Below are 22501 nucleotides of genomic sequence, written 5' to 3'. Positions count from 1 at the left end.
CAAGCTAAGCCCCATCTGCAGGATGCAGGCAGCATGTGAAACCATGCCCTGTCTGGTCCATGGAAAAACCTCTCACTACGGAACTGATTCCTGATTGGGGCCCACTTTGTGTTCTGGACTGCTTTGTGTTCATCCTAAACTTTGCAGTCCAGATTTTTTTGCCCTTAATTAAACAGACTTGCTGTTTTATAGTCTTATAGATTGTAGTAGAGGGAGCAATCTGTAGGGCAAGAACAAACCAAACATACCTCTTTGGAAAACAGTCCATTTGTTTTTTTATATAATGGGGGAAAGGGATATTGTAAAATAAGGAAATACGTGTTCATAACAAAACCCGTGTATAAGGAACACTTAAGTTTTAGCTTTTACAATAACTGGCACAAAAATAAGCCTTTAATTTCATTTTAGCACAGATCCATAGGATCACATATATGCAAAATGGCAGTCTTCTCTCATCATATGGAACTCTTTCTTTGACTAGGAATCCATTTTGGGGAAGATGCTGACTTTATTGTTCCTGCTCATTTTTCGTTCTGATTTACCCCTGGGTTGCTTTGTCTGGATCAGCTCCTCTGGTGTATTTCCTAAAGGAGGCAGAAGTCGTTTCTTACCATTCCGGTTTTCTGATAGCCACTGTGGGGGCAACTCAAAAGGTCCAAAGCCCAGTTGCGTAGAATATTTTTCTTTGGCCAATTCGGCTTCTGTAGAAAAAGCTGGTGCTATTTGTGCAGCAGAATCTGCAACTGCGGGACAAACAGGCCTCTGAATTTGGGCTTGTTCTACATCTAAGCTGGTTGTGGGTATCTCTTCTTGTTGGTAGTCATTGGGGTCCACAGATTTAGCTTCATTTTCGTCATCTGTGGGCTTGAAAATTTGCTGCTGCCCAATGTGAAACATTTCTAGGAGTTGGCTGCCAGAACGAATGTGAGATTCCAGATTGGCCTCTCCAGCACTCCCAGAACTGACTATGTTCCTTCGACTATACCTTCGATGTAATTGTAGTATCGTCCCTACTAAACATTTCCGTACAGATTTGTTAACAGTCAGGAAGAGAAGTGGGTTGGCCAGTAGTGATATTTTAGGCAACCAGATAGCAGTGAGAAGCAAGTATACCGAGGTATCAGGAGAATCCTGGACAGCATGATAAACCACCATAGTCATATAGGGAATACTGCAGAAAATGAAAACCATAACCATAGACAGAAGCATGGCATGAAGTTCAGATTCTCTCTGGGAGGCATAAGGAATAGAGATTGTATTTTGAGGAGTTCTTAAGGCAGCTATAATGACTTTTTTCTTCTGGCTGGCGCTCAGTGCCTTGCGGATAAGGATCATAAAGAGAAATACCACAGTCACTGGTAAAATCACAGTGGTAAGGTTGTAAGTGATAACATATGCTAAATGGCCAATAGAGTAACTCCAGGGCCCAGTACAAGTGGATATAGCATATATGTCTGACACATGGGTCACAGCAAAGACTGGAATGCTGGCCACCACTGCATGAGCCCAAATATAGATCAACACATCTCGCGATTTGGCATCTGATATCTTTCTTTGCAGTGGGTATAAGACTGAATAGTACCTATCCAAAGAAGAGAGAGCAGAAATATCTATAAGGGATACAGAAATGCCATTCCTTCTTATTCTACCAGATTAGACTCCATCTCCAAATAGTTACATATACAGAATACTATTCCTTGACCTATTATGTAAATTAAAGTTGAACTATTATCAGAGATACCAGGATTTAAGATGTTTCAATGTTAGATCTAGTACAGATAGTCCTCGACTTATGATCACAATTGAATCCAAAATTTATGTTGCTAAGTGAAACATTTGTTAAGTGAGTTTTGTCCCAATTTACATCTTTTTTTGTCACGGTTATTAAGTCAGTCATTGCAGTTGTCGTGTTAGTAACCCGGTTGTTAAGTGAATCTGGCTTCCCCATTGGCTTTGCTTGTCAGAAGTTTGCAAAAATTGATCACATGACCCCAGGACACTGCAACCATCATAAATACAAACCAATTGCCAAGAATCCCAGTTTTGATCACATGACCACGGGGATGCTGCAACAATTGTTAGTGTGAAAAACGGACATATGTCACTTTTCTCAGTGCTGTTGTAACTTTGAGCAGTCACTAAACGAAAGGTTGTAAGTCAAGGAGTATCTGTATACATACTTTTTTTAGCCACTAATTTAACCCTATATGAAATAATGACAAATGCAACTTATATTGATCAATTTGTATCAAAGATTGGGGTTAGAATTTACCCTGAAACTTCTGTTTTTCGATATTATCTCATAACCTCTTTTGTTTCAAACTGGTCTGTGAATAGAATTGAATCAACCATGTTTCTTAGCATGTAGCAATTCCTGCCACATTGCAAAAAGAGTAGATTTGCTAAAATACCTAAATATTGCATGTAACTTGAAAATTCCTCTATGGTACACAATACTCAGTTCACATGTCACATTAAGACATGTTTCTTACTTTCATACTTCGATAAGATCATTGTGGTTTATAAATAATGCATTATGATTTAACCTTAGTTAGTTTAGCTATGACTTATTCAATAAATGATTAGAAGACAACCTATCCAGCATCTGCTTTGCTAGTAATGGTAATTAATGAATAGATAAGAGCAGTATTAATTAGCTAGTGAAAAATCAATACAGAACTTCTGTCATGTCCTTCAAATATTATTACAGATTCCAAGACAGTAAGGTTGAGAGTTAGAATCCATAATATCTCTTAATAAGTACCCGTTCTTTAAAAAGTGGAATTATCTTCCTTTCTTCTAATAGATGCACAAAGAAAATTACCTTTTTAGTGATCGGAAAGATTAGAAAACAGCCAGTCAGGTTAAATTAGCAAGGTTATTTAAAAAGAACAGCCAACACCCATATTATACAAATCAGTTTGTTTCTCTTAACACAACTCCTTCCACAAGTTGTTTACATTTGATTGTATATGCAATCTTTTTATTTTTAATTTTTTAAAAAGAAATATCAAGTTGATATGGAAATAAGACAAACACAAAACACAAAAAATAAATCAGAGGAACAGATTTGTCCAGGTTGAACTATGAAGGGAGAAAGCTGAAAGATAACCTGTGAGTAATCATAGTGTCTTACCGATCCAGAGCAATGACAGGAAAGCTAAGGATGGTCACGGAGCAGAAGACTTTATGCAAGAATTTGATGACTTTGCAGAAGATCATGGTGTAGACCCACCCACAACAGTGTGGACTGGTACTGAGAACAATGTCAAAAGGCACACAGACAAGGCTGGCACAGATCCCAGAACAAGCCAGGTTCTTAATAAATCGGTTTGTTACTGATTTAAAAACTGATGTCCTGCATGTCGACCACAAGACCACAACGTTTCCTGGATGAAGAGGGAAAAAAAAATCAAACTATGAAAATTAAGAAAGACATGTGTAATGATACAGTTACCTGTAATTCTTTCATTTTATTCAGCAAACAGCATTACAGATTAATTCAAACATAACTATATACCTTGCCGTCTTTCTCAAACTAGGATCACGTTTAATTCTGTAGATATTTACCCAGATTTAAGTGTTGCTCATTACTCACCCTGGGAGTAATGATGCTTCCTAGAAGGAATATAGGATTGCAGCATGAGTTATAATTTCAATAAAAAGTATTCCATAAATGTTCCAATTTCTGAATGAAGTGGCAGTGAATATAATAAATTGGTTCAATATTAACTATCTCATTCCACACATTCCTATTTAATTAAAGTATGTGCGACCTGACTCAGCAACTATCAATGTCTTACAAATTGTTTTTAAAAAATTAAAACAAAACAACACAAAGCGGAAAAGAACACAGATGGCAGACACAACAGACCCAGGTAGAAACAAAGAAAAAGATAAAAACGAGGCTTCAATTATGTTCACTACAGGCCTATATGAAGAGCCAGAACTTCAAATGGCTCCAATAGCCTAGAAGGGCTGTTTGAATCTCTGTGGGAACCTCATTCCAGAGAGCAGGTGCTGCTACAGAGAAGATGCATTTCCATGATCCAGAAAAATGGCATGGTTTAATTGACGGAACCAAGAGTGATGGATTATTTATCAGATTATTTGCCCAATAAGAATGGAGTTCTTGTGAGTCACTGCTCCCTCCCAGTTCACTTTGTACCCATCCTTTGCACTTACAGCCAGGCTCTTTTTTGACACAGATGTGGCACTTTCTCCTAGGGCCCTCTATGCCGAGGACCTGCTTATCAATTTTTTTTTCCAGGTAGATAAACCAGCTGTTTCATGCACCCATCCCTGACCCATCATACTTTATGGAGACCATTTGTGGCTGCTTTTCCTGCTGGCAGGCAACACTTGATTAGAAGAGAAACAAAGATGGAAATTCACTGATTGCTTTCCCTTTTTTTTTTTTTAATTTGATTTATATGCCGCCCTTCTCCGGAGACTCAGGGCGGCTTACAGTGCGTTAAGCAATAGCCTTCATACTTTTGTATATTTATACAAAGTCAGCTTATTGCCCCCACAAACTGGGTCCTCAATTTACCTACCTTAGAAACGACGGAAGGCTGAGTCAACCTTGAGCCTGGCGAGATTCGATCTCACTTCAATTGCAGACAACTGGTGTTAAATTACAGTGCTTCTGTCTGTTGAGCTATCCAGGCCCCTTAGCTATTCCATAGTAAAACCATAAGAGTATACCCACTGTTAGTCTCAATACCGAGGCACAGTAAGAACCAGCAAGGAGGCAATTTGGTTTATTCTAGCCTGTTTTTCTGCTGTCTCGTTAACAAGAGGAAAATACTTTAATGCAGTAATCTGGCTATGCCCAGAGCAAATAAAGAAGGCAAAGTCAGTCCACATTTCAAAATCAGTTAAATTTTTTGTCTATTTTTCTTTGCTATTCTTTACATTTTATTATCTGTCTTTTTGTTGGCTAATGTTCCCTTGTTGTCTGAAAGAAAAACACAAAGGAAAGTTGCCGAAATCATTCATCAGATTTTCTTTTCAATACATGCTATAATTTATTCGATTTATTTCAAACTGAAGAGGAGGGGAGTGGAGTTATAGATTTTTAATGCTATAAGTCACCCAGAGTTCCCATGTGTGAGATTGGCACCTCTGTGTGTGTGACCTCTGTGTGTCTGTATGTATACATATACATGTAATATATACATGTGTATATATACACTTTTTTCTCATGGTATACATATAATAGTGCATGTAGCAGTTATTTTCTTTGGATCATTTGTGTACTACATTATATTACATGAACTGTGATTTTCTTGATCAAGTTGTCTGTAAAGGTCTATTTTGAAATATTTATGTGTTACTGGAGATACTTTTAAAAAAAAGAATTTCACAGTGGATATATATTATGGACTGGGTTTTTTGCCTCCTTTTTCTATTCATCATAATAAGTATAACTATTTGAAATTGCTTGGCATTAGGGCAAAGCAGTATTAGTACAAGGTAAGGAAAACAAATTGAGATGCAACAGTGCTAATTTGGGGAAGGTACAAGAGACTGAAACATACCCAATAAGGTGGAAAAGACTTTAGTAAAGGTTTATATGAAGTGTAGTTTCTCTTTAGTCAATGAGTTCTCTTAAGTCTCTGAGTTGTCACATAGGTATTTCCTCCCCTTTTTATTTGGGGTCTTCCCTGCAAACATCACATTATCTTTAAAAGCTGGTGACAAAAGTCAGGAAATCTAAGCTCATTTAAACCTCATAGATTTCATCAAGAAATAAAAGAAGTACAAAAACATGTTTGCTAATTCATAATTAAATCTTTCCTATGCTCAGTGACTTATTCTCCTATATGTGCATAGAACTGCAGCCTTAAAATGCTTAACTCTGGAGAGAGCTTCTGAATGATTAAAGCAAGCCCTGCCAATATATTATTTTCTCCCCAGCCTCACTCTGCCCATTAAGTTTATGGTACTCACCTATTAGCAACAACTTCAAAGGGGAACAAACAACACAGGCTACTCTACGGTTACCATAGCAACAATAATCTCATGAAGCTAAAATCATTTTCTTTGGCTTGATCGCTAACTGTGACTCAATCATTTTGGCTTTATGTCTAACATGCCAAATGAGAACCTAGTACCATTTCTGTAGCAACTTGACTTGTTCAGGATTTTTTTTTCTCCTTATTGAATAGAAAAACAAGAATTCTGACTTATTCATAAATACATGCTATGTTGTTTATTGACCTTGACAGCTAGTTTAAAATTATTTAGTTATATTTAGTTTTACATGAAGATTACTTGAAAATAAAGAATATGGGCATGTTTACTTCTTCCCTCAGACTAGGAGAGTAGTCCTTGGTGGAAGAATACTACAGTATTTTTACTGCAGCAAGCAAAAACGTTCTCCATCTCTTCCCCCAGCATAATCAGATCTGACTAAATACTCATTTCCTGTTGCCTTTGTGTCAAGAATGTTTCCAAATCCTAAACATAAATATGATTTCTCAGAAATGTATGAAAACCTATTTCTAATATGCATATTATTATGAGTGGAGACTGGAGAAAACAAACTTAATTAAAATTAAAGGAGTTACAGTAATATTCTTCGAGTGTTTAATATAGTCTGTCAAATAAGTTTTGTCAAGCTTCATGCCAACCTCCATGCCACAGTGATATTTTTCGAAGCTTATGTCACCATAGTTGTCTCTAGCAAGATTTATTGAATATAGCTGCAAGAATTTCAGGAAGTGAACATGCTTAATTTAAAAGAAAGATATATCCAGTCTGTTTCTTATTCTTTTCTCACAACTTCTTATTAATGATATTTGGGAACTTCACAGCTTGTTGTCTACATAAACCATGGTGCCTGGGTTTTTGTAGAACTTTGGGGAGTGTTGTCTGTTTTGGATCACTAAATGAAAGTTAAGAGATCCAGACTGTATGCACATTTGTTCTAGAGTAGTATTTTTCAAACTTAGTAATGTTGGCTGGGAATTCTGGGAACTGAAGTCAAAGTTATTTTAAAGTTGGCAAGTTTGAAAAATACTGGGCAAGAGATACTAACTGGTGTAAATTGGTAGAAATTATGCAATTTATAGAAGTCAACCCATCTGGACTTTTCAATCTAAGATTCTAGGTAATCCAAAAGTATATAAACGGAGTCAAAGGGAGGAAAGTTTAATTCAGTAGTTCTTAAACACCGAGTAATAGAGCAAAAAGTTCATAAGGAGTTTCCAAGCAACAATAAATATAGCTATTGTCTTTTCTCTGATCAAAAAAGTCAATTTAACCATCAATCATCAAACCATCAAACCCACAAGGAAAAAACCCCTAATCTCAATTATATATTAATCTTCAAAATTCTCTGAATCAGTTTATATATATAAATTTTATATAAAATATATAAACCTGAATTTTCCAGGTTTTTTACACATCCACCAAACATGATAAATTGTCCCTTCTTTTTGCTCACATTTCCAATATAAATTTGAAGTGCCTTGATACATTCTAGATAATTTCTCTGGTGACATACCAACAGTATGCTGGAAGTATAGTGGAGTAATATTATCAGTTATCTCTGTGCTAGGTTTGCTGTCAAAAAATTTTATTAGTATTTTACAAGGAAATTGGGTGAGACCTTGCAGAGTCAGCAACTGTGATTTTGAAGTAAATGTACTGCTGACTCTGCAAGGTCTTACCCAATTTTTTTCTACTGTAAAGTGTAAATGCAAAAAAAAAAATGACATTAGGCTAGGCATCAAGAAAATACTTTAAAATGCATAATTACTTATCTCTAATAATCATGTACCTTGGTTCTAATTTACATGAAAGCTGGAACATGACCACTGAAGTAAAAACAAGGATAGAGAAAACTCAAACAGCATTCTTCAAAATGAAAAGGGTTTTCCACAGTCACGACATAAGCCTAAAATTGAAAATCAGGCTTGTCAGATGCTACATCTTTTCTATCCTGTTCTACGGAGTGGAAAGTTGGTCTCTGAAGAAAGCCACTTGAAGAGATTAGAAGCATTTGAAATGTGGATTTACAGCAATGGTGGGTTTCACTTAACTTTGTTACCGGTTCGCTCGTGCACATGCCACTTCTGTGCATGCACAGAGCATATCTGATGACGTCTGGGCAGGTGGGCGGAACCTCCCACTGCCGCTGCTATTGGTTCACCTTTGTTCGGGCAAACCGGTAGCAACCCACCACTGATTTACAGGTATAAGTTGGGTTGACAAAATCAGAGGTGAGGAGGTGATAAGCAACCTGGGAAAGCCAAGGGAAATAATCAAAACCATAAAAAAAGTGAAAGAATATTTTGGACATGTGATGCGACACCCAGAAAAATACGGCATACTTCACTTAATCCTCCAAGGAAAGATTGAAGGCAAATGAGGTCCAGACACAAGAAGAACATCATGGCTTCAAAATCTAAGGGACTGGTTTGGACAAAACTCAACAGTACTTTTTTGTGCGGCTGTTGATAAAAATAGGATCGCCAACATCATCACCAACGTCCAATGACGGATATGGCACAAGAAGAAGAAGAATACTGGGGCAAAGAACTCATCTACTAAATTGGAATATCTATCTGAAGCAGGAGCTTTTCTGTTTTTGTAGATTTAATATCTATAATTTGTTCAAGAAAAGATTGCAGCTAAGAAGTTTCATAAAAATTGAATAACCTCTTCCTTAGTTCCATTTTACCCAGCATTATACAGTCAAGAATAAAAATAAAAAAATATATGCATTTATTTAATTAAGTTCATTGCATTACTCTGAGTGCTCTTACTTTGTTGCAGCTGTTTCAGCTAAGATGCTAGTAATTTTTTAGTCCTTCACTGTGCTTCCAATATCTTTGCTTTATATAATTTGGTGGATATTCTACAGCAAGTATAATGATAGAATTGTGTTCTCATAAAAGCTAATGTTCATCTTCCTAAGAAGTCTAATCTGGATCCCCCAGAGATGCAAAATTATAGTCAGTCTATAACCTTGAATGATTGGGTGATGTGATTGAGAGTGATTGGCTTCAGACAAGCTAGAAGAAACAGATTTTTTTGACACATATCAAACTTATTTCAGGGAACAAAACCCTGATAAGTCTGATAGCTAATCTATACATGGGGTTAATTAGGGAGTATGTTTCTATTGGTTTTTTTTTGACTCTCATGACTTTTGAAACCACTGAGCAAAATACCAGGCTAGATCACCTAAGCAATTTGGAAATGACTTTGCAATTATTCTGTTCTTGTCTCTTATGTATTCAAATGTATCTCTTAGACAAACCTATTCCTTGAAACGGCTCATATGGTATCCCTCAGGGCTCTATTTTGTTTCTAGTACTTTTTTAACGTTTTAAATCATATTTTAATAAAACCATTAGAGGAGATTCAAAGCTGAGTAATATTGACATACTGATGTCATCCACATATCTTTCTATGTGACATCTCCAGAAAAAGCATGGTTCCCTTGAACACCTGCCTACTGTCAATAAAAGAATATAGTAATTGGTATTTTATTGTATTGATATACTGGCAGGCATTGTCTTATCACATAAGCTCTCCTCAGCCAAGGAAAATAATTAGGAGGAGGTGTTCCAGGAATCCTGAACCTCAGCAGTGATGTCACTTGAACAACTAGCAGACTCTGATGCAGACTAAATGTTCCTTCACCTAGTTTTTGAGAGCACTGCCTTCTGAAGACAGAGGACCAGAAGATAGAGAGATATAGAAAGGCTAAGAGTCAGAGCTACTAACCAGAAGATGTTGATATGTATGGGCTCAGCAGTATCACAATGTAATAACATTGGTCAGAAGGGGCCTCTGTGATTTTCTATGCCTAGCATGCATAGCTACAATTTTTTTTTCTTATAATTCAGCTTCTCTTTTGAGAAGCTGAATTATATCACCTGTTCTTCCAATGTAACGCTTCTTGTGAGTCTGCTTGAATACATGCTTAATTCGGATTAAATTTATGAGCACAATATTAGTTTGATGGATTTATTACGGCAATAATGTAGATATGAACTCTGCCAGTGCATTCAGAATATTATATCCTTTTAGTTCACCTTCCTATCTACTGATTTGGGTGATTGGTTTTATCAACATTACCAGCTGATATTTCTGTTGAGCATCTACATTAAATGGTTTATAAACTGCCCTGCTCTATCATTCCCAGGAAAGCTTACAAAACTAGAACAAATTGAAAGAAAAACAAGCAGCACTTCACACTGTTATTTGTACACTAAAATTATAACACTTGTAGGGCCTGGGTAAGCCACTCTAGTGAGGAAATCCCATAAACAGGATATTGTATCTCCATTGAAATATATGTTTCTTAGCAATTATAACAGATTTCCCAAAACAAACTTGTAACCATTCCAGATGTTGCTCATATAATAATATATAAATGGAACACAGGTAGGCCTCAGCTTATGACCACAATTAGGTCTGGAATCTTGGTCATTGAGCAAAGTAGTCAAAGACATTGTGTAATTACTTTGCTCAACAAACATAATCTTGGCACTCCTGCCATTAGGCAATCTTGTGGATCCTTAAGCAGACAAAGTCTGAGATAAGGATCATGGGCATAACCAACCTATTGCCTTCCTATCCAGGCCGCCTCAGGCCTTTTTGCAAATGGACATCTTTCTTGTGATCATTCTGAAGGGTTCTTCTCCAAATCATGCAATTTGGAGAAGGAATTTTCCAAATGATCCTAAGAATATCACCCCCCCTTCTGAATATACCCATCCATCTATGAATAATCACAATAGCAAGAAGACGGCCTGCTGTCATTGTCTACTGATAGGTCTTAGACACTTGAGCTACTGTATTTTTAAACGGAGGTTTCAGTCTAGTTTAGGAAGTTTACAGGCATGGAAAAAGGATTGGGAGGAGCAATGGGCAGGGGGTAATTTCTCCCACTTCACTGAGCATCCCCCCCATTAAACTGATAAGTATCCCTTCTCCTTCTTCATTCTAACTAATAATAAAAATAAAAATTGAACCTTGTCACATACTATGCATTATTGCAGTCCAACCTGCCAGGGAGACATTGCTGAACTCTCTTTAAGCATGCATTTTGAGCACCTAGTTATCCATATAATTATCATGTCCAGCCTACACTGAATCTGAATGTTATGACATATCTTGTCAAATTGTTTCCTGAAATCAGGATATATTGCTTTTAAAGCATTGCATAATCTACTGTGTAACTAGATAATAATAATAAAACTTTAGTATAACTTAATAATATTTTTCTCTTGACAATTTCATATAAATTTCTGGTAATCACCAAATAATTTTTAAAGTGCTTACAAATCACTCCATTTATAATCTGCTATAGTGCTCCTCAGTATATTAATCTCAGACATACCAGTTTGCTAATTCCCTCAATTTTTCAACTTTTTGAAAATAAGGTTAACATTTACTCTTCTCTAGACATCTGGCATTTAATCCGTTCTTCTGGGGTTCTCAAAATTAACACATAAAGTTTTAGCCAAGCCAATTGCCAGTTCCTTCAAAACTCTAGAATGCTACTGATCTGGATATTGAGTTTCAAAATAATTCAAAGTATTCCCTAATTATGCTTCTGTCAATTTCAAGTTTTAAAGCTATTTCTTCATTCTGTTCCTCATAATCTGAAACACATTTCCTTTCATTGGAAAAAATAATAATCTGAAACAGGAATAAATTAGCTCTATCTTTTCTTTGTTGCCTGTTAAACACTTTGATTTATCCACTGAAAATCTGATATTATGATTCTATTCTCTAAGCCCTTATATGTTGCTTCTACTATCAATTCATTCTAGTATCAATCAATTCATTAGCTGTTTTAACACTCTCCCTACAATACTCTGTCCCTATATGTTTGGTGTGCTCTTAAATATATTTATTTCTGTTTTGTCAGAAACTGATCTCCCAGCCTGTCATTGAATTGTGAGATGATTACTTGTTATTGTTGTATCAAAAAGCTTACACAGGAGAGACTTTTTAGAACACAAACTATGAATTCAGTTTATTTAGGCCTCCAAGCCTGAATTTACCAGATGTTTTAGATTTTGCTGTCATGCCACACCAGAACTTACATACAGATTGTTATGCAGTGCCTATACAGAGTTCCTGATCACTGTTGCAATTGTTCAGATTAGCAATTTGGGGCTTTGTGCTGTTGACATATAATGTGTTTGAACACTGCAGCTCACCAAGTGTCCTGAAAAATGTGAATAGACCATCTTTTGAATCTCAGTGAACCTACTGAAGGAGTAAGATGAAACAGGTAAAGGATTGGGCTGATTTGAAGACAAGATAAAAGAAGCCAGTTTTTCTTCCACTAACGAATAATGTGATCAAATGTAACCCTCTTGATCCTTGATGACATGCAATTGTAATACATTACTGAAGTATGCTTGGATCCTTACGAAGAGGGAGCAGGGAGAAAAATACATCTAGTTCATCATCTCTAGCCAGATGTCTAAATTCTGAAATAAATGGGGAATCTACAGTCAGCTTCTAGCAAAGCCTGATTTCTGTAAAGCAGAATTTAAAATATCATAATGGGCAACTTTTTATACATAGGGAGGTCAGTCTATCATTTTTCTATTATGTTTCTCTGCTCGATGCTCTATTTTCAGAAATCTCAAATATAATGTAATTTAAAATTCCCCATCAACTACTAAAAAGGAGGACCCATGGTAGTTGCCCGCCATATGCAACCCCTACAAGGTCTTGATATTACAGTATACATGGAGAACTCACAAAACGTAACTTACTGCACTCAGGAGGCCCTCAGAAAAGAGAACAAAGAGTCCTTAAGGTTAAAAGAAAACCAAGGATCAGCATGCTGTTCCTTACGAAGCCCATAGATGTTTTATAGTTTCTTTCACACTTCTTGCAAGTTTGGATAGCTGCCCACAATGGCTTTGGAAATATGAAGAGGCAATTAATCTGAGTTCCAAACCTGGAACAAATTGTAATGCCTGATGCTCAGCAAATTAAAGATGAATAAGAAATGGCAGTTGGACTGAGTAGCAAATGCCCACTAGAAGGATTGAGGGATTTGAAGGCAATATTCCATTTAAAAAGGAAGGCACCTCCTTAAGTGCCTTGCATTTGTGTGAAACTTCAATCAGATAACCCAAACATGATGCCGGGAAAAGTCTGATTAACACTTCTCTTTAAAACAAACAAATACACTTAAATACATGATGAGGTGAAATAGCTTCAGCAATCAAAGGAAGACTATTCTTTTGCTGTAGAGTTTTCTTTATTTAAGCCACCAATTGTCACAAACCAAGTTTATCCTGTAAGGAAAAGTTAAGATACTGAATACATACACATACCGTTTTTCCCTGAAAATAAGACCTTGTCTTATATTTTTCTGAACCCTGAAATAAGCGCTTGGCCTTATTGCACTCAAAAGCCTGATTGGGCTTATTATCAGGGGATGTCTTATTTTGGGGAAAACAGGATATTGTATTTCATATCTTGGATATCATGAGGGAGACAACCTAGATTAGGAAACTTGCACTGGGGGAACAAGAATTAATCCCAATTCATAAAGCAAAAGGGAAAAGAAAATATTTTCTTTAGTTCTCAGGCTGGCTGGAGAATTCTGAAAGTTGAAGTCCACACATCTTAAAGTTGCCGAAGTTGAAAAACACTGGCTTTGATCTATGACAGCCCACTGCTATTAGTGGAAGCAATCCCACGGTCACCAAGTTGATCCTCAGCCAGACCATGAATATTGCTTGCCCGACTTTGGCTTTTATTCTGGGAAGCCAGTTTCTTAGTTTAATGCCTCACTGGATATGCATTTGGATATCATAAAGAGGGCTAAACTGCTAAAACAGCAGTTTGTCATATGCACCAAAGTTGGAAAAGAGCCTAGTTACACTCAGTAAAAGAACTAAGCTACTGTTTTTGCAACAAATTTATTTAGCTGCAACTGGAACCTAATTCCCTCCTCTCTGGCAAAATCTTATTCTCAGCGCCACAATCTTTGGGCTAAGAAAGAAATACAATTTATTTCATTACTTTTCTTTCTGGATTATTGAAAACTATTCCTGGTTGTTTAAAACATCCAATTTTGTCAATGAATAAGTTAGCTATCTCTATACTAGTTAATAGTTTTAGATTGGTTCAAGAAAAATAATAGTTTTAAGGGATTATAATAAAAATTGTGGTCCCTACGATGTTGAACCAAGACCCTAAGACTTCTAGACTAGAGTCTGTGACAAAGTAATAGCATTGTCTATGTAAAGTAAATATGGTAAAGGTAGCAGCAAGTTCTTGTATGCATGAATTTATCAGATGTTGTCAAAAGATGCACACTTGCTTTACTCTTTTGTCTACTGGGATCAAACTGGAAAGCTGACCAACTTTACACTGCACTTGGTATAAGAATACCATTTGTAAACCAGTAACAGTTGTTGCTTATCAGTACAAGACATTGATTTTTTGTCAGAGATGGACTCTTGAAGTTGAATTGAAGTTCACAAAGTACAATAGTTTCACAAATGCTACAAGAGTTGTGATTTAGTACTGAAAATGTTCTGTTGGCTTCAGGCTGCAGACTGATATAAAACAGAGGGCAATTTAGATCACATAAAAGGAACAGTTTCTTTTTACAATGCATAGTATAGAATTCACTTCCATATGATGTGCCAATAGCAGTTATCTTCATCAAATTCATGAAGGATTGAAACTATACTGTTTGTAAGTGCTATTCATGCTGGTAATATTTTATCTGCAAAATTGGATACAGCTTTTTTTTTTTTTTTTTTTTTGGTAACACTTGCTGGTTACAGTAGTTTTCCATTGAATTTCATTTTTCACTGTGGAATTAGTGCCTTGAAATCCCCAATGCTTCCTTTTAGAAATGTGTTTTATGTTTCTGTGTTATGGTTGAACAATTTCTTGTCAAGAACTAAGAAGAATACAAATAACACAAAACAACCTTGCATTTTCATGCTATCATAATTGTTTTTTTACTTTTGGTAGAATAATGTTATTGATGCAGGATCCAATCTGAGTCAGACACTAGAACCAGAAATTAGTTTTTGCAAGCTTTCATACTCATGCTGGAGTCCATCCTCAAGGAACTTCTCTGTCTCCAGTTTTAGGATGGGCTCCAGCATGAGTCCAAAAGCTTGGAAGAACAAACCTCTGGTCCCAATAACTGACTCAGATTGGAGCCTGCAACATTATCCTGGGACACATATATTTTCCTTCATTTGCAATGTTATTGATGATATTTCAATATTCCTTGCATTGCCTAACATGATAACCTGTTTAATATCAAATGGATGCACTCTTAAGAATAGAAAAATAAGTCTGCAGCAAAAACTAAACCTTGATAAAATAAATTGATCGAAATAAAAGGTACTCATTTGCTACCCGGTTACACTGTATCATCATCATAGTATAACTGAAACACCAAAAGTTTAATTAAAATAATCTAATCTTAAATGACTTCATTGCATTTGTATTTACATGGAATATAAAACAAATTCTGAGAAAACAGGCTTGCTATTTTGTGAAACTTTCTAGTCACTTATTTTTCTTCTAAAATATTGTTTGTGGTTTTAGCTATAGGGAATGTGATTTTAGGCAACTCATCATTTACAGTAGAAATATAGCATGTCATTGTTTTGATTAATGAGGATAACAAAAATAATGCTCCACAGACTGAACAAAATTACTGATAACATCAGAGTAGGAAGTATCCTAGATTGCTTTTGGGGATGTAATTGTAGATTCTAAATTCAAGGACAATCCAGTCTGGAAATTGTAAGTAAACCTTTCTTTTGTAATTTGTCTGCTAATATCAGTACTTTATTAATATTTCACACCAGTCTATTACTACTGACCTTCAAATTTTTCATGTTTTAATTTTCACAATTGCTTATCCACAGGTGAAGCATTTTCCTGTTACTTTGGTTAAAAATTCAAGGGTCTTCTTATCTGCAGATGGGTTTATACATGGGTAAAGTATATGGGTATATTTTTAAAAAGTATTACCATATATGTATTCATTTCAAATGAATGGCTGAAATATGTTTGCTTTCTGCATATGAAGTGTCTTTTTTATCAGGAATGATTAAAAATTGATTGTGATTAAAGTCTATATATTACAATGTGTTTTTGTTTAGTTCTCTATTTTGGAAGAGTACCTTTTGGGGGGGGTTCTTTTTATATACTAATGCATGAATATGTATGTATGTGTGTGTGTGTGTGTGTGTGTGTGTGTGTATAGGTAGGTAGGTAGGTAAGTAGGTAGGTAGGTAGGTAGGTATTTCTCTTTAGCCAGGTTCTTCCTACGTAAACCAAGATTTTTATGCAGCCCTAGTTCAGTGAAATCACAATCCACTAGTTTCTAGGCTTTTTTCAGGCAGCCAGCAAGCACCCTGCTGCCCATTGGGAGACTAAGGAGACTAAGGAGACAATGTGCCGCAGGGTGCTTGCTGGCTGCCTGAAAAAAGCCTAGAAACTAGTGGATTGTGATTTCACTGAACTAGAGCTGCATAAAAATCTTGGTTTACGTAGGAAGAACCTGGCTAAAGAGAAATACACATAAAGGCCTATGAAAATACATACATACATACATACATACATACATATATATATATATATATATATGCAACTTTCTAACCATGACCATAAAAACATATGGCTGAACTTAAAATAAGAGACTTTTGTTCTAGATGTAGAGATTTTAAGGTTTAAAAAGGGATATTTCACAGATTATGTTCTACAGCTGCTTTATCTCCTAGAAACCTCTTATGGGAGAACCCAACCATGCTGAATTCCTGACCACTGAGATATAGATAGATAGATAGATAGATAGATAGATAGATAGATAGATAGATGGATAGATAATATATGTATCACTGATATATCCTTGGCAATATTCAGATGTCTTAGCTTGAATCTTCTTTTTTATTCTAGGAAGTGCACAAAAGAATCTGAAGGCTTTCAGCAACAACTTGTATACCCTGAGGATGAAAGTAGATATTTCATAGAAAGGACCATGATTGTCTACGTACCTTCATCAAATCATTGGCTGATTTAATGAAAAGGCATTATTGGCAAAAAAAAGTGCCAGCATCTGTCAGTGACTGCCAGTTTCTACCCTGCCAGTAACTGCATAATACAAGATGGAAAAACTAATTGCATCCAGAATCATTATTGTCTCTTTATGTTCATTTGAACACTATTATTATTCCCTGTGATGTCACTTTCCGTTTTCTCTCTGCAGTCTATTTTTGGTTAAATGGATCTCAAGGTAATCAACCAACCTAAAATTCTGCAGAACTCTTTTCACTAATTTAAATTTAAATTGTTATTTTCTTCTTTCTGTTTGACTCTGAGCACATTGCTTTTGTCAAAAACTCAGTTGCTTACACATGGCTTACTTCAGTGGTGGGATTCAAGTAATTTAACAACCGGTTCTCTGCCCTAATGATTTTTTCCATCAACCAGTTTCCCAAACTGCTCAGAAAGTTAACAACCGGTTCTCCCGAAGTGGTGCGAACTGGCTGAATTCCACCACTGGCTTACTTTCTTTAGTCGCCGTGGCCCTTGGGATAATTTTTTCAATCTGTAAATTGTGGGAAATGTCCAATTTTGGGTGAGTCAATTCTTATCCAAAAATGAAGCAAAATAGATATGCTAAGCATTAAAGATGCTTAAAACAGCTAGTTTGCAAATAAAACTCAGAGCCCAGGAGAGCTGCAAACATGCAGTGCATGCTTCTCTAGACACATTGCAATCTATATAATGCACACACACCCAGCAGAAACATATTTTCAATACTCAGTATAAAACATTTTTTTAACCTATACCAATCTTACTATCAGCAAAGAATGGGTAGGGCAGTAGAAGATCTACCCTCGCCCTCAAAAAGATTGTTTAATCCTGGCCTGGGCTTCAAACTCTGATTTGATAAAAGAATGCTCTCAATTTCTTTTCCTTCCTAACTCTTCCTTAACAGTTTCTCTATAGGATATAGAGACCTAACCTGATCAGAATTTGCTTTCTGTCTTTCTTGAACAAGATTAGCAATAAGATTCACATCACATGCTATACCCAAACATATAAACCAGTGGTGAAATCCTACCAGTTCGCACTGATTCAGGCGAACTGGTAGTGATAAAAAGTTACCGGATGGTCTGAACCGGTATTTCCAACGATCAGCTGTGCCGCGCAATTTAAAATCACTAGAAAGCAGGAAATCCTGTTTTCTAGTGAATCTAAATTGAGCGGCACAGCTGTTTCCCCCCCTTGCTGTTCTACTTACCTTCCAAAGCCTCCTTTTTCTGCGTGCAGCATGCATTTGGCTTGTACTGTGGATTTGTGCGTGCGCAGCATGCATTTGGTGTGCAGTGTGCATGTGTGCGTTTGGTGTGCACTCCACATGTGTACACAGCGTGCGTTTGGCAAGCACTTTGCATGCACGCACGTTAAAACCAGGAAGTAATAACATCCAGGCAGGTGGGCCGAGCTTTGTGCTGCCGCCACTACCACCCGAACCAGTGCGAATCAGTAGCATTTCACTCCTGGCTGCAATGTAAATAAGTCAATAATTCTTTATATAACTTAAAATCAATTCACAGTGTCAAGTTTCTTAGTGGAGAGTAGGGGAGACACCAACTGGACAAAATGATACAAAACCTCAATGAACAAGGCTCACAGTCATTCATGTGGAACTGCAGAATGGATTTTACATATCCAGCCTCAAAATGGCTTACAGTCTTAGAAGGATGGATCCTCTGTATACACAATTACTGTTTGTACCATAAATGTCACTCTATGTTTCTATTCTGCAACAATTTGATTTGCATTTTACCCTTTAGTTTCTTATATGGATTTCGTTTTATTTGCATTTTATTCTTCATTTTGTATTTTGTACTTAATTATTAATTTGCTCCAGCTCAAGTCTTTATAAATTATTAATGCTTTAGAATGCTCGTTCTAAAGGAAACTATTTTAGTTCTTTGATTCTGTTTCTGTTATGTGTATCAATGAAAAATTGTTTACCTGGAAGAGACTGTAGTGTGTATGATACTTGGATTTAATTCCCCCAAATTCATTTTCAGCCATTGTTTAATACATTTGATGTAGGTGTTGTAGTGAGGTCTTAAACATGAATGCCCTCCTGAGAGGTGATAACACACAGGCCTCAGATGACCCAATTATCATCTATCATATACTTAACAAACATTGTCTATACTTGAGGTTAAAGATAGGAAATCTAGTTAAAAACAACAAATTTTGTCTTACTTCAGACAGTACTAAAGAATACATGGATGTCTATGGAAATTCTCAATCATCCAGGCCATGGTTGTCCCAAATGTGCTTTTCCAAAAGGCAGCAGAATTGAAGAAGCTTCTTGGAGGAGAAGTGAAATGTTTTCAAAGAAAGAAAGAAAAAACAAGGAAATCCAGTTGCCTTTTGGAAAAGCACCTTTGGAAGAATACATGGCATTACAAAGATATTTTTATGCATAACATCCTATGTGTCAAAACCGAATAAGCTTCTTGGATGAAAAATAAAATGTCTTCAATGAAAAACAAAGTCCAGGTACCTTTTGAAAAAGCACCTTTGGGAGAACCGTGACTTGGATGACTGAGAGATTCATTACGGGGTTATATGTTCATCAGCAAAGTTAGTCCACATTACAGTTTGCAAATTTATTTCTATCATGGTTGCAAACTGAATTATTTTATTATACTCCTATACCTATATACAATGACAATAAAGTTTATTATTATTATCTTATGCATCAAGGAATAATGCTGAGCAGTTATCATTTATAAAATGCCAGTGAACCTTATGTAAAATTAACTTGGGTTCAGTTCAGAGCAGATTACAAAGAATACCAGCCATAGGAGGAATAGGATATGTAAAAGTACAACAAGCAAAATAAATCTGGAAGCATCACAAAGCAGGAACCTTTCTTGGAAACAGAGATGACACTATATAGGACCCAGAGTGTGACAAACATAGATAATCTATTAGATAAACATATCTAATAGATTAAAAAAATCACAGACAAATAAAAATAAATTAATATAGTAATATAACTAGGAACTCTAGGATTCACAAATGTACTTCTAAAACACTAGAACCAACAATCTTTTAATCTAATAAGGAAGCACTGGATATGAAGAGATAATTACAACTGCAGTTGCCTGAGCTTCAGAGATGCCTAGAAAACGGGTTTAGCTGTAAATTCCAGGTATCTCCAAAAAGTATACAGGTGGGGAATTCTTTGTCTAAATATGCCTAGCCGTTTAGTTTAAAAATTAAACAGTATTAAAAGGAATTACTACTCAGAAAGGACTTTGACAAAAGAACTGTTTGTACTAATAGCCTCTGTGATGTTAAATGATCAAACCATTTGTTATCTAAGACAACAATCAACTAATCAATAAGTAGTGATTCTCACTAAACTTGGTATAGTAATTTTAGTATCAAATAAGCATATTTTAAAAGTTATATATTAAGATATCAAACTTTACTATATCCGATTTTAAAAAGTGGAACTCACAATCTTTCTTTTTGTTTATGTTTTCTGTTAGAAATTCAGTAAAATCCTCAAATATTTCTCTTTTAATTAGTTCCTCAATTCATAGTAAGATGAATGGCTGAGAAGTTTTCATTATGTTTACTTTCTAATAAATAAACATAAAAGTTAAGTAACATCCAAACATGAACACCACAGAATTCTTCAGATTTTCATCCCACATCTCTGCATACAACAAGATTGGACTGGGAATTATAGTTTAAAACCTCATATATATATAATTCACACAAATGGAAAAACACACATAGATCATTTCTGCAGAAAGGTAGTAATCCTGAACGCATAATCAACAGAGTTGGCTTCAACCAAGGAGAGAACTAATTGGAGATAGTGATTTCCCTGTCTAAAACAAGGGATCATTATAATATGGGATGCTGCAGAGGATCATCATTATGCAACTGGCCTGCCACTAGAAAACTTTTCTAGTGTTGCAGATGCATAGAATGTAAACAAGGAGCAGAAGTAGTGCATCAATAGGGAACTCCTATAGGAAACTAGACTTCTTTATAAAGCTTTCTAAATGAATATGGGCAAGCTCTTATCTCTCACCCCATCCACAAAAGTACAAAGTATCTAGACTTCCTTTTTTTTAAAGGTTACAATCCTGCATGGAGTTCAGCTAGGTAATTTCCTTTGCCTTTATTGGAAATAGGCCAGCTGTGCAGAAGATAGCAATTTCTGACCGCCAAAACACAGCATATTGTCATCTAGGAAGCAGCATAATATTGAACGGTGGTGATGGTACATCCTTCTAAGTGTGTTACCTCCTGTAGACCACAGCCCCTTGGAACAATGAAGTCCTGTATAACACAAGACCACTTAAGAGGAGAGGAAAAAACCGCACCCTGCAACTGTGTTTACTTACCTAGCAGAGAACCTATTAAGATGACAACCTGCATAACGGTAGTAAAATGTCGATAGGTTTGTTCTTCCCTGTATGTCTCGTATTCTGACGTCCCGACCGCGTGGGCGCTTCGGTTGATTCCCACGATCTGAGCACTGGATGCGTTCAGGGAGGTTTTGACAGCCTGAAAGAGACCGCGCTCGCTCGCGTTGGCTGAAGCCCAGCTTGCATTGTAGCCCATGGCGGGGTGTCCTTCTGCCTCCCTCTTACTTAACAGTTACCTCCGCACGAAGCCCCAGCGCTCTTCGCCGCACAAAGCACGCAGTTAGCACCTGCTTTTCTAAGCGCAGCCGTTTTTCCATTGTGTTTCCACTTAAATGTCTGGACCCTGGAGAAGCCGTCTGACGTTTCAGGTCTGCATCTCATTCCAAAGAGGGGCACACATCATGGCAAAACGGGAGAGGGGGCGGGGGGAAAGCTGACTGCATCTGGCACTTCGTTGTCCCATATTTCTTGCTCTCCCCCCACCACCCTCCCTCGCTTCAATGCCACTGCGCGCCCGTCCCCTTTCAGCGCTTCTGCACGGCCAAAAGCGCAAAACAAAGCCTAGCCATCTGCTCGTTTCCCTCTAGTACGCGCAACCGGCGTGCCTCCAAGTGGGGCACTTAATGCTTTTTTTTGGGGGGGGGGTGTTCTTTCTGGCACGGCGAAGCTGAGGACAGAAGCTCGCACATCTTGGAGAGGCATTAGCCTTCCTTCCCTATCCTTTTTCCTAAGGCAGAAGCCGTTTCAAGTTTTTTGCCAACCTCGGGTGGATTCCGATCAGCGAGGCTTTAAATCAAGCTTGATTGTTCTCGGGCAATCGCATTTGAAGAGCTTGACGCTTCTGCCTCTCACTTTACAGATTGGCATCAGCAACTGTTCAAAGGTTTTGTGGAACCACTTTGTTCGCCTTCCGCGTTGACTGCAGGCGGTTTTCTGTTTTCCTAGAAAGAAAGAAAGAATCACAGGACACGTGACCCTTAGTGGGGTGGGCTCTGATTTTTTTTTTAATTTTTTTTTTTGAGATGTGGCAGCCA

At 36.7% G+C, this 22501-nt stretch overlaps 1 protein-coding gene across 1 annotated transcript; it reads right to left on the bottom strand.

The window, feature by feature from the left end:
• Window positions 1–477: 477 nt before the first annotated feature.
• On the bottom strand, window positions 478–21663 carry GPR176 (G protein-coupled receptor 176). The gene is made up of 3 exons (XM_070931340.1): window positions 21444–21663; window positions 3137–3389; window positions 478–1582 (listed from the first exon to the last, which is right to left on the bottom strand). Exons 1-3 carry the CDS (start codon window positions 21661–21663, stop codon window positions 478–480), a joined length of 1578 nt encoding a protein of 525 aa, XP_070787441.1.
• Between the last annotated feature and the right edge of the window lie 838 nt (window positions 21664–22501).

The sequence above is a fragment of the Pituophis catenifer genome, unplaced genomic scaffold (assembly GCF_029215685.1).
Source record: "Pituophis catenifer annectens isolate HBS135680 unplaced genomic scaffold, rPitCat1.0.hap2 SCAF_1, whole genome shotgun sequence".
Lineage (NCBI taxonomy): Eukaryota > Metazoa > Chordata > Lepidosauria > Squamata > Colubridae > Pituophis > Pituophis catenifer.
This window is presented reverse-complemented; position numbering and strand designations above follow the sequence as displayed.

Excerpts from the sequence above, each read along its gene's own strand:
- GPR176 (XM_070931340.1), bottom strand. The coding sequence starts at position 21,663 with ATGGGCTACAATGCAAGCTGGGCTTCAGCCAACGCGAGCGAGCGCGGT. Across the intron at positions 3,390-21,443 it reads CTTAATAGGTTCTCTGCTAG|GAAACGTTGTGGTCTTGTGG; the intron begins GTAAGTAAACAC and ends CTCTTCATCCAG. Across the intron at positions 1,583-3,136 it reads CCTGTCATTGCTCTGGATCG|GTACTATTCAGTCTTATACC; the intron begins GTAAGACACTAT and ends TTCTTTGGATAG.